Here is a 14240-nt window from a genome sequence, read left to right on the forward strand (position 1 = left end):
GTGTTAATGTAAGCCTACTTATGACACTAATAAATGAACTCAAACTTAAAGAAATATGCATGGTACTTCAAACGTGAACTAGCCAAAGTTCAATAGAGATTTAAAGAATATAATGTGACCACAGCTGTGGAATATTAGACAAGTTCATCAGTAATGATTTTAATACATCATTCATAAGCATTCTCCCAGCTTTCTGATAATGTTTGATAATCCATTTTTGAAAGATTAGACTTTGAGAGCAGCACTAAATATGAGTGACTATTCTGTTACTCCTTTCTAGTGACCTTGCATCAGCATTTACCCACATCTACTTGTTAATCAAAATGATCGAACCAAAGAACATGTGACCCTACATCTATTCTGGGAACTCAGAACATTGGGCAAGTCCAATCAATTTCAGGTTCAGCCTGTCTGGCTGAATAAGCAGGAATATGACCTTTAAAGTCACATGAAATGACATTATTATTCACAGGCATCGAACTTTCGATGGGTTTGCATTTGACTTTGAAAATGAAAGTATGCACTCACTTCACTAACAAAAGCAATATTCAACATTTAATTCAGAATATTTCCACTGGATTATTTGCTCCAGTTTTACGTTGTGGATGAATTCTCTCCCTATTGCTACTCTCTTTAGTAATCCATGCTTTGTCACTACTGGTTTGTCTGTTTCATTTAGTTCCGAGCACCTCCAATTTACATGCAAGTGGTCACTGGTGAGTCTGGTCTCACGTTGGGTAAGAAGTCACATTCCTCTTTCATCCTGCAATTTATCGTCTCCATTCTGCGTGTGTGAAGCATCATCTGTGTGAACTGCATCTTTCTGCTGACTGGAACTTGTAACATCTACAGATGACCAGGCATCAGAGGTGCCCTTTAAAAAAAGGAGGAAAAAAAAGCATTTATCATCTTTCACACAGTATAGACTGTTGGCCCATCACGCCTGTATCAGTTCTTTGAAAGAGCTATCCAATTAGTCCGTCTCCCTGCTCTTTACTTATAGTGTGGAGATGCCAGCGTTGGACTGGGGTGAACACAGTAAGAGTTTTAACAACACCAGGTGAAAGTCCAACAGGTTTATTTGGTAGCAAATACCATTATGGTATTTGCTACCAAATAAACCTGTTGGACTTTAACCTGGTGTTGTTAAAACTCTTACTGTCTTTACTTATAGCCCTGCAAATACTTAGTTTCCGAGTATATTCTCCCATTCCATCTTCTACAAAGAACAGAACAATATGGCAGACCATTAGCATAGATTTGTCATAAATAAAACTTTTTTAACAATTCCTTCATGGGCACCCCTGACAAGGTTGGCATTTCTTTTTATTATCCAAAAATTGCCCTTGGGAAGGTGGTGGTGAGCAGCCTTCTTGAACCGCTGCAGTCCCCGAAGTGTAGGAGCACCCACAGTACTGTTCTGGAGGGTGTTCCAGGATTTTGACCTAGTGACAATGAAGGAATGGGGATATATTTCCAAGTCAGGACGGTGAGTGGCTTGGAAGAGAATTTGCAGGTGGCGGTGTTCACATGTGTCTGCTGTCTTTGTCTTTCTAGGTGGCAGAGACCACATGTTTGGAAGGTGCTATCTGAGGGGTCTTGGTGAGTTGATGCAGTGCATCCTGTAGGATATACACTGCTGCCACTGTGTCTCAGAGGGGGAAGGAATGGATTTTGTACGTGGCGGCTGGGATACCAATCAAATGGGCTACTTTTTCCTGGATGGTGTTGAGTTTTTGGAGCAGCAGCCATCCAGGCAAAGTGGAAAGTATTCCATCACACTCCTGACATGTGCCTTGTAGATGCTGGATGGGCTTTGAAGAATTAGGAAGTGAGTTACTCCACAGAATTCTCAGTCTCTGACCTGCACTTATAACCACAGTATTTATATGGCAGTATTGGCAAACGAATTAGAGGGGTATGAGAATTATTTCCTGATTTGTTGTGATCTGGTCTGCTCAGTTTGAGAGAATGGTGGAAGCAGGTTCAATAGTAAGTTTCAAATGGAAATGTTTTAATGATTCAGTGTTGGTGTATATATAGCAAAAACCTGCTCATTGACATTTAATATGGTTATGCCAGGCCCAATCAGCCCCTGATCTCCTGAAACAGTCCATGTCCACATGCAGCAAGACCTGGACAACATTCAGGCTTGGATTGTCCAGTTCAGTTTCTAGTCAATGGTAATCCCCAGGATGTTGAGAGTCGGGGATTCAGTGATGGTAATGCCATTGAATGTCAAGGGGAGAGTCATTGCCTGACCCTTTTGAGGCATGAATGTGACTTGCCACTTATCAACTCAAGCTAAGAAGAAAGCTTGAATTGGTCATGGATATCTTGTTAGGGGGTCTCGCTTGGTCTGTGGGAGACAAAGACATGATGTGGAGATGCCAGCGTTGGACTGGGGTAAACACAGTAAGAGGTTTAACACCACCAGGTTAAAGTCCAACAGGTTTATTTGGTAGCAAAAGCCACACAAGCTTTCGGAGCCCCAAGTCCCTTCTTCAGGTGAGTGGGAATTCTGTTCACAAACAGGGCCTATAAAGACATAAACTCAATTTATATGAATAATGGTTGGAATGTGAATACTTACAGCTAATCAAGTCTTTAAGATACAAACAATGTGAGTGGAGAGAGCATCAAGACAGTCTAAAGAGATGTGTATTGTCTCCAGACAGGACAGCCAGTGAGACTCTGCAGGTTCAGGAAGGCTGTGGGGATTACAAATAGTGTGACATGAACCCAATATCCCGGCTGAGGCCGTCCTCATGTGTGCGGAACTTGGCTATCAGTTTCTGCTCAGTGACTCTGCACCGTTGTGCGTCGTGAAGGCCGCCTTGGAGAACGCTTACCCGAATATCAGAGGCCGAATGCCCGTGACTGCTGAAGTGCTCCCCAACAGGAAGAGGACAGTCTTGCCTGGTGATTGTCGAGTGGTGTTCATTCATCTGTTGTCGCAGTGTCTGCATGGTTTCCCCAATGTACCATGCCTCGGGACATCCTTTCCTGCAGCGTATCAGGTAGACAACTCTACCTGATACGCTGCAGGAAAGGATGTCCCGAGGCATGGTACATTGGGGAAACTATGCAGACGCTGCGACAATGGATGAATGAACACCGCTCGACAATCACCAGGCAAGACTGTTCTCTTCCTGTTGGGGAGCACTTCAGCGGTCACGGGCATTCAGCCTCTGATATTCGGGTAAGCGTCCTCCAAGGCGGCCTTTGCGACACACGACGGCGCAGAGTCGCTGAGCAGAAACTGATAGCCAAGTTCCGCACACACGAGGACGGCCTCAACCGGGATATTGGGTTCATGTCACACTATTTGTAATCTCCACAGCCTGCCTGGACCTGCAGAGTCTCACTGGCTGTCCTGTCTGGAGACAATACACATCTCTTTAGACTGTCTTGATGCTCTCTCCACTCACATTGTTTGTATCTTAAAGACTTGATTAGTTGTAAGTATTCGCATTCCAACCATTATTCATATAAATTGAGTTTGTGTCTTTATATGCCCTGTTTGTGAACAGAATTCCCACTCACCTGAAGAAGGGACTTGGGGCTCCGAAAGCTTGTGTGGCTTTTGCTACCAAATAAACCTGTTGGACTTTAACCTGGTGTTGTTAAACTTCTTACGGAGACAAAGACAGACAGCAGGAGAGAGGGCAGGAGGGTGAGGCAGACTCCTTCTCCCCTGCAGGTACAGGACGTTCCTCCTCTGAATCTCACATCTCCAATGTCATGTCCAAGAACCAATTGCATCATATCTTAATCTTGGAGTCATCCTGCTGATGAAAAATGCATACAATCAGCTCCGGAATGTTGAATCTGCAAATGTGTATTTTATCACTGCCAGGAACATTCTAATTATGCTAACCATCCATTAGGACCACACTGCAGCCTAAAGCCAAACTTTCAAATAGGCATGTCTAAAATGGCATCCATCTAACACCTGTTTTCATTGTTTCACCAAAATAACTCCGACTATCTCCTTCAACATTAAAAAATATCATCTGTTTTAAGTAACTCATAGTAAAAGTTACTTACAGTCAATTAAGAACACCCATTGTAAATACACGGACCATCAGATGTTTGTGATGGAACGTCACGAGGTGGATTTTCAGGGATGGTGATGTAGCTCAGAAGGTTGGGTGTTCATGAGACAGAAATATTCAATCAGCCAAATACGTTCAATGGTCTGTGATCAGATCATTTGTACAATTATATTTTGCTTCATTTACAGTTTTGGCCCAATGTAGGATAATGGAAAGTGGACGATATTTGAAGATAAATAGTCACATGGCAAGGCAAACATATTTCCATTTGTAACCTGGTTGATCATCCAATGCGGCACTCATGGACAAAGTAAAATTGCACTCACTTCCCTGTATATGAGTTTCCTCTTCCTCCTTTTCTTTTTCTGTTTGTCTCAATTTTTTCTGTTTCTCTCTTTGACTTACATACTTTCATTCCTATCCCTCTTTTTGTTTATCTAAGACTTTATTCTGTGGTTATTTTGATTTGGTACTGCTTCAGACACAAAGGCTTTATTGCTGAAGCAACGAATAACGATATAGACAAATAGAATAACTATGTGACTGTACACTACTCCTCCCTGGCTCCAACTGCCGATCCTTCCCGACCCGTGATAAGTGCCCTCACGCTCAAGTGGCTAAGCTTCCCGCCACAACTCTCCATTGGGTCTGGCCCGACCATGTGGACCTGAGGGAATGCCCCTGAGAGAGGCTATGCTACCACTGGTGATGGAGCAGGCCACTACACTGCATGGTGGTAAAGCTGTCTTAAATTGGCCATATTTCCATATTCCTTTTGCTGTTCACAACTTTACAGGACAGAATCTCTTCCAATTCAGTTCTTCTTGGGGATCAGGAGATCATAACTCCCATTCACCCTCTTGACCTTGGGTAAAGATTTTTTTCCCCTGCTACCTCAACACTATCCAATTTGGAACAACTCACTACTTCACTTTCAGATGACTCAGTTTCCCTTGTCCAAATTCTCAGATTGTACACTAATTAATAAAGAGCCATCTGTTCCTGCACAATCTTTGGGAGCCTGCCAGGTCTGTACTGAGACGTCAAAGAGGGATTAATTTCTGCTCCATTAATAGCCACCATTTTCTGCTCAGCAGCCTTGTGACTCATCTCCTTTGTGTGCAATTCACTGAAAATTTTGGATGATCTCCTGTGTTTCAGAAAGCAGGTTTAAACACAAAGTAATAGCATTTTCCGCAAAATAAATAACAGCACAGAAAGAATCAACACCCCACCCCCAATGGCAAGGCCACACAGTTGTGAGATTCACAACTTTCATGAGACGATATACACAATCATCTTCGGCATCGTTTCACCTGATCATGTCCTGCAATCAATTACTGAACAGTGATAATGCTGAGTGCAAAATTATAGATCTTTCCCAGGTAATAAGGACTTGCACTTGACGAGAACACAAGAGCATTGCACAACCCCCTGATTTTTAGACACTCTGCCAGCACCTATAGTCGCATGCCCATTTCATAATGACCTTGTGCTGCCCATCATAGTAGGTGAAGACAAATAAGAGGCATCCTTTCCCCTAATGTTCCCTCTCCTGAAACAACTCCCATCTCAACCTGCAACTCCCATCTCCTTCCCCCATAACTCCTGGATAGATCAATTGGAGACTTGAGTGGAGAGATGGCAAATGGAGTTTAATCTGGATAAATGTGAAATAATGCATTTTGGAAGGTCTAATACAGATGGGAAACATACAGTAAATGTCAGAACCCTTAAGAGCATTGATAGGCAGAAGGATCTGGGTGTACAGGTCACTGAAAGTGGCAACGCAGGTGGAGAAGATCATCAAGAGGCATGCGGCATGCTTGCCTTCATCGGCCGGGACATGGAGTTTAAAAATTGGCAAATCATGTTGCAATTTTATAGAACCTTGATTAGACCGCACTTGGAATATAGTGTTCAATTCTGGTTGCCGCACTACCAGAAGGATGTGGAGGCTTTGGAGAGGGGAGAGAAAAGATTTACCAGGATGTTGCCTGGAATGGAGGGCATTAGCTATGAGGAGAGGTTGGAGAAACTTGGTTTGTTCTCACTGGAACGACAGAGGTTGAGGGGCGACCTGATAGAAGTCTACAAGATTATGAGAGGCATGGACAGAGTGGACAGGCAGAATCTTTTTCCCAGGGTGGAAAAGTCAATTATGAGGGGACATAGGTTTAAAGTGCGAGGGCAAGGTTTAAAGGAGATGTACAAGGCAAGTTTTGTTTACATAGAGGGTGGTGGGTGCCTGGAAATAGCTGCCGGGGGAGGTAGTGGAAGCAGATACAACAGTGACTTTCAAAGGCATCTGGACAAATACATGAATAGGATGGGAATAGAGGGATATGGTCCCCGGAAGGGTAGGGGTTTTTAGTTCAGATGGGCAGCATGGTTGGTGCAGGCTTGGAGGGCCGAAGGTCCTGTTCCCGTGCTGTAATTTTCTTTGTTCTTTGTCCCTGACTTCTCCTAAACCTTCCATGACCAGAACACTTAACCTTCCCCATTGAGTTGTAGGGCTATGCCAGCATTACACTTAGATCTGAGGCATTCTAAAAGTGATTTTTACATGGACAACACTCAATAATGGCTTGATATACAGCATAGACTCAAGATTTTCCAACTGCAATGGAGATCTTGGTACAGGAGTTGGAGAGGAGCAGAAATATCATCTATTCACAGAGGATTAGAAGACGCTCCAGACAAACTTTGTGAAGGCTGTGGCAATCAATATCAGGAGTCTAGCCCCGAGGACCTGGAAGCAGTGTCACAGAAAGCTTTGTGACCTCACATGATTATTCAATGGTCAATGAACGTATCTTTAAATGTTACATCCGACCAATTGGATTATCAGCCCTGCACACACTGATCAATGCAACACATTCCCTTCACATACCTAATAATAATCTCTATCAATCATCTCTCATATTTAACATTCACAGCTTTACCACACCCTGATTTCAGCCCTGCAGAATGCCTCACACCTTGCAGCTTGCACACACTGCCAGTTATTCAATCATGACAGCCACATCATCCAAACGCATTGTAACCCATTCACTGACAGTTCACTCCCTCTTGCAGGACAATATGGTCTACAACCACAGACAGCAGGTGCTAACCAGAGAGGACAGACACAACTGCATGTCCTTACCCCGATGGAGGAGAAAGTGACAGCCATCATTTTTGGGCCCATTCCCGAGGCTGTAGTCAGCGGCAGGTTGAAACCATTGAAGTTGACAGTATGCTTCTGCCTAATCCTCCTTGCATCCTATTTCCTAAATAATCCCACAATCACTTCTAATTTACAAGCTGCAGGTGGTGTAAATGTGCACCTCTTTACTTCCAGGGATAATATTTACCTTCCATACTCGGCTATCGGGGCTTACTGAGTAAGATTAAATCTTTTGAATTCAGACATAGCATTGAAATAAACTAGTAGTGTTCAAGCCTTCAGGGATGCTTGCTGAATTATATACATGCCTGTATCAGAAATAGCTCATCTTAATCAGAGTAATTCAGCAAACTTTTGCTGCAGGCTATCTCTGGAACACATGGCAGGAATATTGATCTTATTAAAGGACAAGAAGAGCTCCCTTAACTGCAAATCCTACAGGATTAACTAACCCATTTCGCAGACATCAGAACCTGCGGCTGAAAGACTGTTACTGGACTCAGAGACCCTAAACAATTGAACGGTGCTCAGTAAAGATCGGTGCGATAAATTGTATTGATTATTACACTGCACTCACCAGAGTCAACATCAGCAATGTGGTCCTGATGCTGAAATAATCTAACTAGGGTGATGTTGGAACCTTTAGTGGTTACTCTCCTCTTATAGGCTTAAAAAAACCAACCCTGCAAGTCAGAAACTAAAATAGAAAATGCGACATAACTTAGCAGATCTGTCGGAGAAACTCATGTTAGGTGCAAAACCTCCTCAGGGCTGGGAGGTATGACAAATAATCAGAATCTAAAAAGAAAGAACTTGCACTTTCAAGACCATTCATCAGGCCACAGCTACAGTACTGTGTACAGTTCTAGTTGCCACAATATAGGAAGGATGTGATTACACAAGTGGGTGCACAGGATGTTGCCTGGGCTGGAGTGTTTCAGCTATGAAGAGAGGTTGCTTAGGGGTTGTTTTTATTCGAGCAGAGAAGGCTGAGGAGGGGACTTCATTGCGGGACATAGGGTAGATAGGAAGAAACATTTCCCCTTAGCACGGGGGTAAATAACCAGGGGGCATAGATTTAAGGTAAGGAACAGGAGTTTCAGAGGGGATTTGCGGAAAAACCTTTCACCCAGAGGATGGCGGGAATCTGGAACTCACTGCCTGAAAGGGTGGTAGAGGCTGAAATGCTCACAACATTTAAGAAGCATTCAGATGGAAATGCCATAGCAGACAACGCTATGGACTAAGTGCTGGAAAATGGGATTAGAATAGATTGGTGTTTGATGGCCAGTGCAGACATGATGGGCCAAAGGGCCTCTTTCTGTGCTGTATAGCTCTATGGCAATATGACCGTGGAACATACCAAACCACTTTACAGCCAATGAGGTACTTTTGAAGTGTAGTCACTGTTGCAATGTCAAAAAAACAGCAGTCAAATTTTGCAAGGTTCCACAAACAACAATGAAATAAATGACCAGATAATTTGTTTACAGTGTTGGTTGAGGACCAATGCTGGCCAGGGAGAACACTCTTGCTCTTGTTGTGAAGTGCCATGGAATCTTTTACGTTCAGCTGAGGGGGTGGAAATTGCCTTAGTTGCATTATTGCAATACAGGAAGCATGGGAGTTAATTTGACAGCGGCAAGATCCCACAAAGAGCAGTGTGACAATGACAATCTATTTTAGTGATGCTGGCTGCAGGATAAATATAGACTGGGACAAAACAAAAAAGGAACATGAAAGGATGGTGAAAACTATGCAATGGGAATGACAGAATAAAATGGCAAAACAGGATCAGCAAATGGTTAAATAGAGAAATGTTGCAAGAACACTAGAAATAGGAGCAGTGTATGGCCCTTTGTACATACTCCACCATTCAATGTAATCATGATTGATCATCTACCGCAATTCTATCACTCTGCACAAGCTCCATATCCCTTAATTCACTTTGTGTTTCAAATACTATCGATCTTGGTCTTGTATATGTTCAACATCTGGATTACTGAACTCCAACAACCACAACCATGTCCTTTGCGCTAAGTATGACTCCAAACAGCAGAGCGTTTTCTCCCAATTTCCATTGCCTCCAGTTTTGCCAGGGCTCCCTGATGCCACACAGTCAAATGCTGCCTTGATGCCAAGGGCAGTCCTCTCATGTGACCTTTGGAGTCCAGCTTTTTTGTCCATGTTTGGACTAAGGCTGCAATGAGATCAGGGGCTGAGTGCCCCTGACAAAACCAAAAACGAGTGTCAGTGAGCAGGTTTTTGCTAAGTTAGTGCCATTTGATAGCACTGATGACCCCTGACATCACTTTACTGATGATCAAGAGAAGACTGATAGGCAGTAATTTTTGGGTTTGGATTTGTTGTGCTTTTGTGTACAGGACATACGTGCATTATTTTCCACATTACTAAGTAGATTCCAGTGTTTTGGCTGTGCTGGAACATCTTGGCTCCAGGTGCGGCAAGTTCTGGAGCACAAGTCTTCAGTACTACTGCTGGAATATTGTCAGGGCCCATTAAAGTATCTAGTGCTTTCAGATGTTTCTTGCTATCATGTGGAATGAAACAAATTGGCTGAAGACTGACATCTGTGATGCTGGGGACCTCTGGAGGAGGCTGAGATGGATCAGCCACATGGCACTTCTGGCTGAAGATTAAAGCAAATTCTTGAGCCTTATCTTTTGCACTGATGGGGTCCCTGATCGTTGAGGATAGGATATTCGTGGAGCCTGCTCCTCCTGTGTCTTGTTTAATTGTACACCACCATTCATAGCTGGATGTGGCAGGACTACATAGCTTAGATCTGATCTGTTGTGGAATTACTTTAGTCTATCTGCCACTTGCTGCTTATGCTGTTTGGCAGGCAAGCAGTCCTGTGTTGTAGCTTCAACAGGTTGACACCTAATTTTTAGGTATGTCTGCTGCTGCTCCTGGCATGCCCTCCTGCACTCTTCATTGAAACAGGGTTGACCCCTGGCTTTGTGGTAATGGTAGAGTGGGAGATATGCCAGGCCATGACGTTACATGCCTGCAAATAAGGGTTACATCCACTCTACATAATTCTCCCACCAGAGAGAAAATGGGAGCTACAGCCATAGTCATTTGAGTTTTGGTAAGCATGAATTCCATTTAAGTTCTGTGCAGTTTCCAATGGAAGTTCACCATTGAATGAGGTGGCAGATGTGTGACCTGTTCTTAGGCCTTTGTAGATGTCATTCCAGCCCACCTCCCAATGAGATGACAGCAAAGGTTTTTACATGTTATATTGAATGATATAGTATTTACAGTTTAGAAACAGGCCATTTGGCATAAGTGGTCCATTCTGGTGTTTATGCTGTACACAACCCCCTCTTCATCTCACCCGATCAATATAACTTCTATTCCATTCTCCCTCATATACTTAGTTAGCTTCCCTTCAAGTACATTGATGCTATTTTCCTCAACTATTCTGCGAGGTAGCAAGTTCCACATTCTCACCATTGTCTGAGTAAAAGAAATCTTCCTGAATTGCCTATTGAAATTGCTAGTGACTATCTTATATTAAGGCTAGTTTTGATCTCTCCGTAAACACTTACTCCACATCCACTCTATCAAACCCTTTCATGATTTTCAAGATCTCTATCAATTCATCCCACAGTCTTCTCGAGAGAAAAGAGACCCAGCCTGGACAGATAGGGAAAATGTGTCCTACACTAACAGGTCACATTCATTCATTATTTTGCTAAGTGAACTCAAATTCTACAAATCTATTGTTTGAAAGTTTTTAAGGAAGGAAGCATTTACCAGTTACACAATTGGAAGAATGAAACTGATCAAAATTTTACTATCCAGAGGATCCTCTGCCTTTTATTGGTGATAATAGTTGCAAAATCAGTTTTCTACATCTTACATTTTCAAATTAAACTACCAGAGTTATTTAGAAGAAAATCTACTCCCAGAATCTACCACCTCACAATCTAATCTCAAAGTCTCCAGAGAATCTACCCCCCAAATCTGAACAAGCTGGGCTTTTTTCTCCAGAAAAGAGAAGTTGGGGGGTGATTTAATAGAGGTCTTTACAAGTATGAAGGTATTCAATAGGGTAGGAGAAGATAAGATATTTCTACATACGAGTCATTCAAAAACTAGAGGACATAAATATAAGGTCCAAGAAGAAATTCAGAAGATTTTTTTTAAAACCTAGAGTTTGAGGATGTGAAACTCCCTACCACAAGATTTGGTTGAGGCCAATTGCATAAATGCTTTAAAGGGAAGCAAATGAGGAAAATAGGAAAAGAAAGTTATATTAATGGGTTTAGATGAAGTAGGGTGACAAGAGGCTTGTGTGGAGCATAAACATTGACATAGAACAGCTGGGTCAAAATAGCCTGTTACTATGTTGTAAATTCTTCATTAAAAACAATTGGGTTTTAATCAATAAGCTTTTTGATCAATTTAGGATATGATTAGCGATGACCGACAGGGATCTGTGTTGGAGCCTCCGTTATTCATCATATTTATTAATGTTTTAGATGGTGGGCTGGAGAGCCATATCCAAGTTTGTTGATTAGACCAAGATAGGTGGCATTTTAATCAGTGTAGATGGAAGCCTAATATTATAAAGAAATATTACTAGATTAAGTGGCTGGATGAAACTGTGCCAAATGGATTTCAATGTAAACAATATGAAGTCATCTGCTTTGATCCTAAAATGTATAGAGCAGAATACTTTATAAATAGTGAAAATCTAGAATTAGTGGAGGTCCAAAGATACTTGTATACAGATCATTAAATGTTTTGGACAGGTACAAAAATAATCAACAATGAAACGTTGGCCTTTATATCTAGAGAGCTAGAAGTTATGTTACAGCTGTACAAGGGAATTTTACAGCACTCTGCTGGACACACGCCTGACCTGAATGCACGGAAAATTGAACAAGTTTATGTTGGATCACGCACACGTGCAATATTGAGGTCACCGTGCACGGCTTCAACTCCATGTGTCCACCGACAATTAAAGAGCCAATTAAGGTGATTAAAAAGCCGACTGACTGAGATTTTACATTGCCCGTGCGACAAAGGCCCGGTTACGTTTTTACATTTATATCAATTTGTTATTCAAGGGCGAGATAAAAGGCTCCCGGAGCATAAGCATGCTCGTTTTATTTGTGATTTTGCTGCTTTAATATTTCTGACTTTTGCCAGGTTTCCTGTTGATTGAGTCAGCTTTTTAAACCGATTCATCTACAAATCTGTGCTAAAGTTCAAACAAAATAGATCAGTCTGTACAAACCATGGGGGACATTGACATTTACATGATCCAGGTCATCGTTTTGATCCCATCCACACAAATACTGCATGTTTGTTTGTCTTTAGGCGGTGTCCCAACTGACCCAGCAGTAGATGATGAATGTGACCAAATCCCTGCATAATTAAAAACAGTTTATTTTTAAAAAGGATCTCCCTATAAAAGAGAACAACCACATTTTGTTTGCAGCCCCCAGCACTCCTTCCCTCACTTCACACCCCCAGCACAGCCACTAGCCCCAGCTACGCTGCCTCAGTCGGGCAGTCATGATGTGGAGATGCCGGCGTTGGACTGGAGTAAACACAGTAAGAAGTCTCACAACACCAGGTTAAAGTCCAACAGATTTATTTGGTAGCAAAAGCCACTAGCTTTCGGAGTGCTTGCTGCTCCTTCGTCAGGTGAGTGGGAGTTCTGTTCACAAACAGGGCATATAAAGACACAAACTCAATTTACAAATAATGGTTGGAATGCGAGTCTTTACAGGTAATCAAGTTTCAAATGTACAGACAATGTGAGTGGAGAGAGCGTTAAGCATAGGTTAAAGACATGTGTATTGTCTCCAGACAGGACACTTAATGAGATTTTGCAAGCCCAGGCAAGTCGTGGGGGTTACAGATAGTGTGACATGAACCCAAGATCCCGGTTGAGGCCATCCTCATGTGTGCGAAACTTGGCTATCAGTCTCTGCTCAGCAACTCTGCGCTGTCGTGAGTCATGAAGGCCGCCTTGGAGAACGCTTACCCGAAGATCAGAGGCCAAATGCCTGTGACCGCTGAAGTGTTCCCCAACAGGAAGAGAACACTCTTGCCTGGAGATTGTCGAGCGGTGTTCATTCATCTGCTGTCGTAGCGTCTGCATGGTCTCCCCAATGTACCTTGCCTCGGGACATCTTTTCCTGCAGCGTATCAGGTAGACAACGTTGGCCGAGTTGCAAGAGTATGTACCGTGTACCTGGTGGATGGTGTTCTCACGTGAGATGATGGCATCCGTGTAGGTGATCCGGCATGTCTTTCAGAGGTTGCTGTGGCAGGGTTGTGTGGTGTCTTAGTCACTGTTCTCCTGAAGGCTGGGTAGTTTGCTGCGAACAATGGTCTGTTTGAGGTTGTGCGGTTGTTTGAAGGCAAGAAGTGGGGGTGTGGGGATGGCCTTGGCGAGATGTTTGTCTTCATCAATGACATGTTGAAGGCTCCACAGAAGATGTCGTAGCTTCTCTGCTCCGGGGAAGTACTGGACGACGAAGGGTACTCTGTCCGCCGTGTCCCGTGTTTGTCTTCTGAGGAGGTCAGTGCGGTTTTTCGCTGTGGCGCATCGGAACTGTCGATCGATGAGTCGAGCGCCATATCCTGTTCTTATGAGGGCATCTTTCAGCATCTGGAGGTGTCTGTTGCGATCCTCCTCATCTGAGCAGATCCTGTGTATACGGAGGGCTTGTCCGTAGGCTTCTTTAACGTATTTAGGGTGGAAGCTGGAGAAGTGGAGCATCGTGAGGTTATCCGTGGGCTCGCGGTACAGTGAGGTTCTGAGGTGACCGTCCTTGATGGAGATGCGTGTCCAAGAATGCAACCGATTCTGAAGAGTAGTCCATGGTGAGTCTGATGGTGGGATGGAACTTGTTGATGTCATCATATAGTTGTTTCAGTGATTGTTCACCATGGGTCCAAAGGAAAAAAATGTCATCGATGTATCTAGTTTATAGCATCGGTTGAAGGTCCTGTGCGATGAC

The 14240-nt window shown here is 43.2% G+C and overlaps 1 protein-coding gene across 1 annotated transcript in view; it reads right to left on the minus strand.

Annotated features, from left to right (window-relative positions):
- Nucleotides 1-745: 745 nt before the first annotated feature.
- Nucleotides 746-14240, minus strand: part of LOC144494026 (pecanex-like protein 2) — a 209129-nt gene continuing 195634 nt past the window's right edge. The window contains exon 39 of the mRNA XM_078213600.1: nucleotides 746-874. Coding sequence (XP_078069726.1) covers nucleotides 746-874 — 129 coding nt within the window. The remainder of the gene's footprint in view (nucleotides 875-14240) is intronic.

This window comes from Mustelus asterias, chromosome 5 (assembly GCF_964213995.1).
Source record: "Mustelus asterias chromosome 5, sMusAst1.hap1.1, whole genome shotgun sequence".
Lineage (NCBI taxonomy): Eukaryota > Metazoa > Chordata > Chondrichthyes > Carcharhiniformes > Triakidae > Mustelus > Mustelus asterias.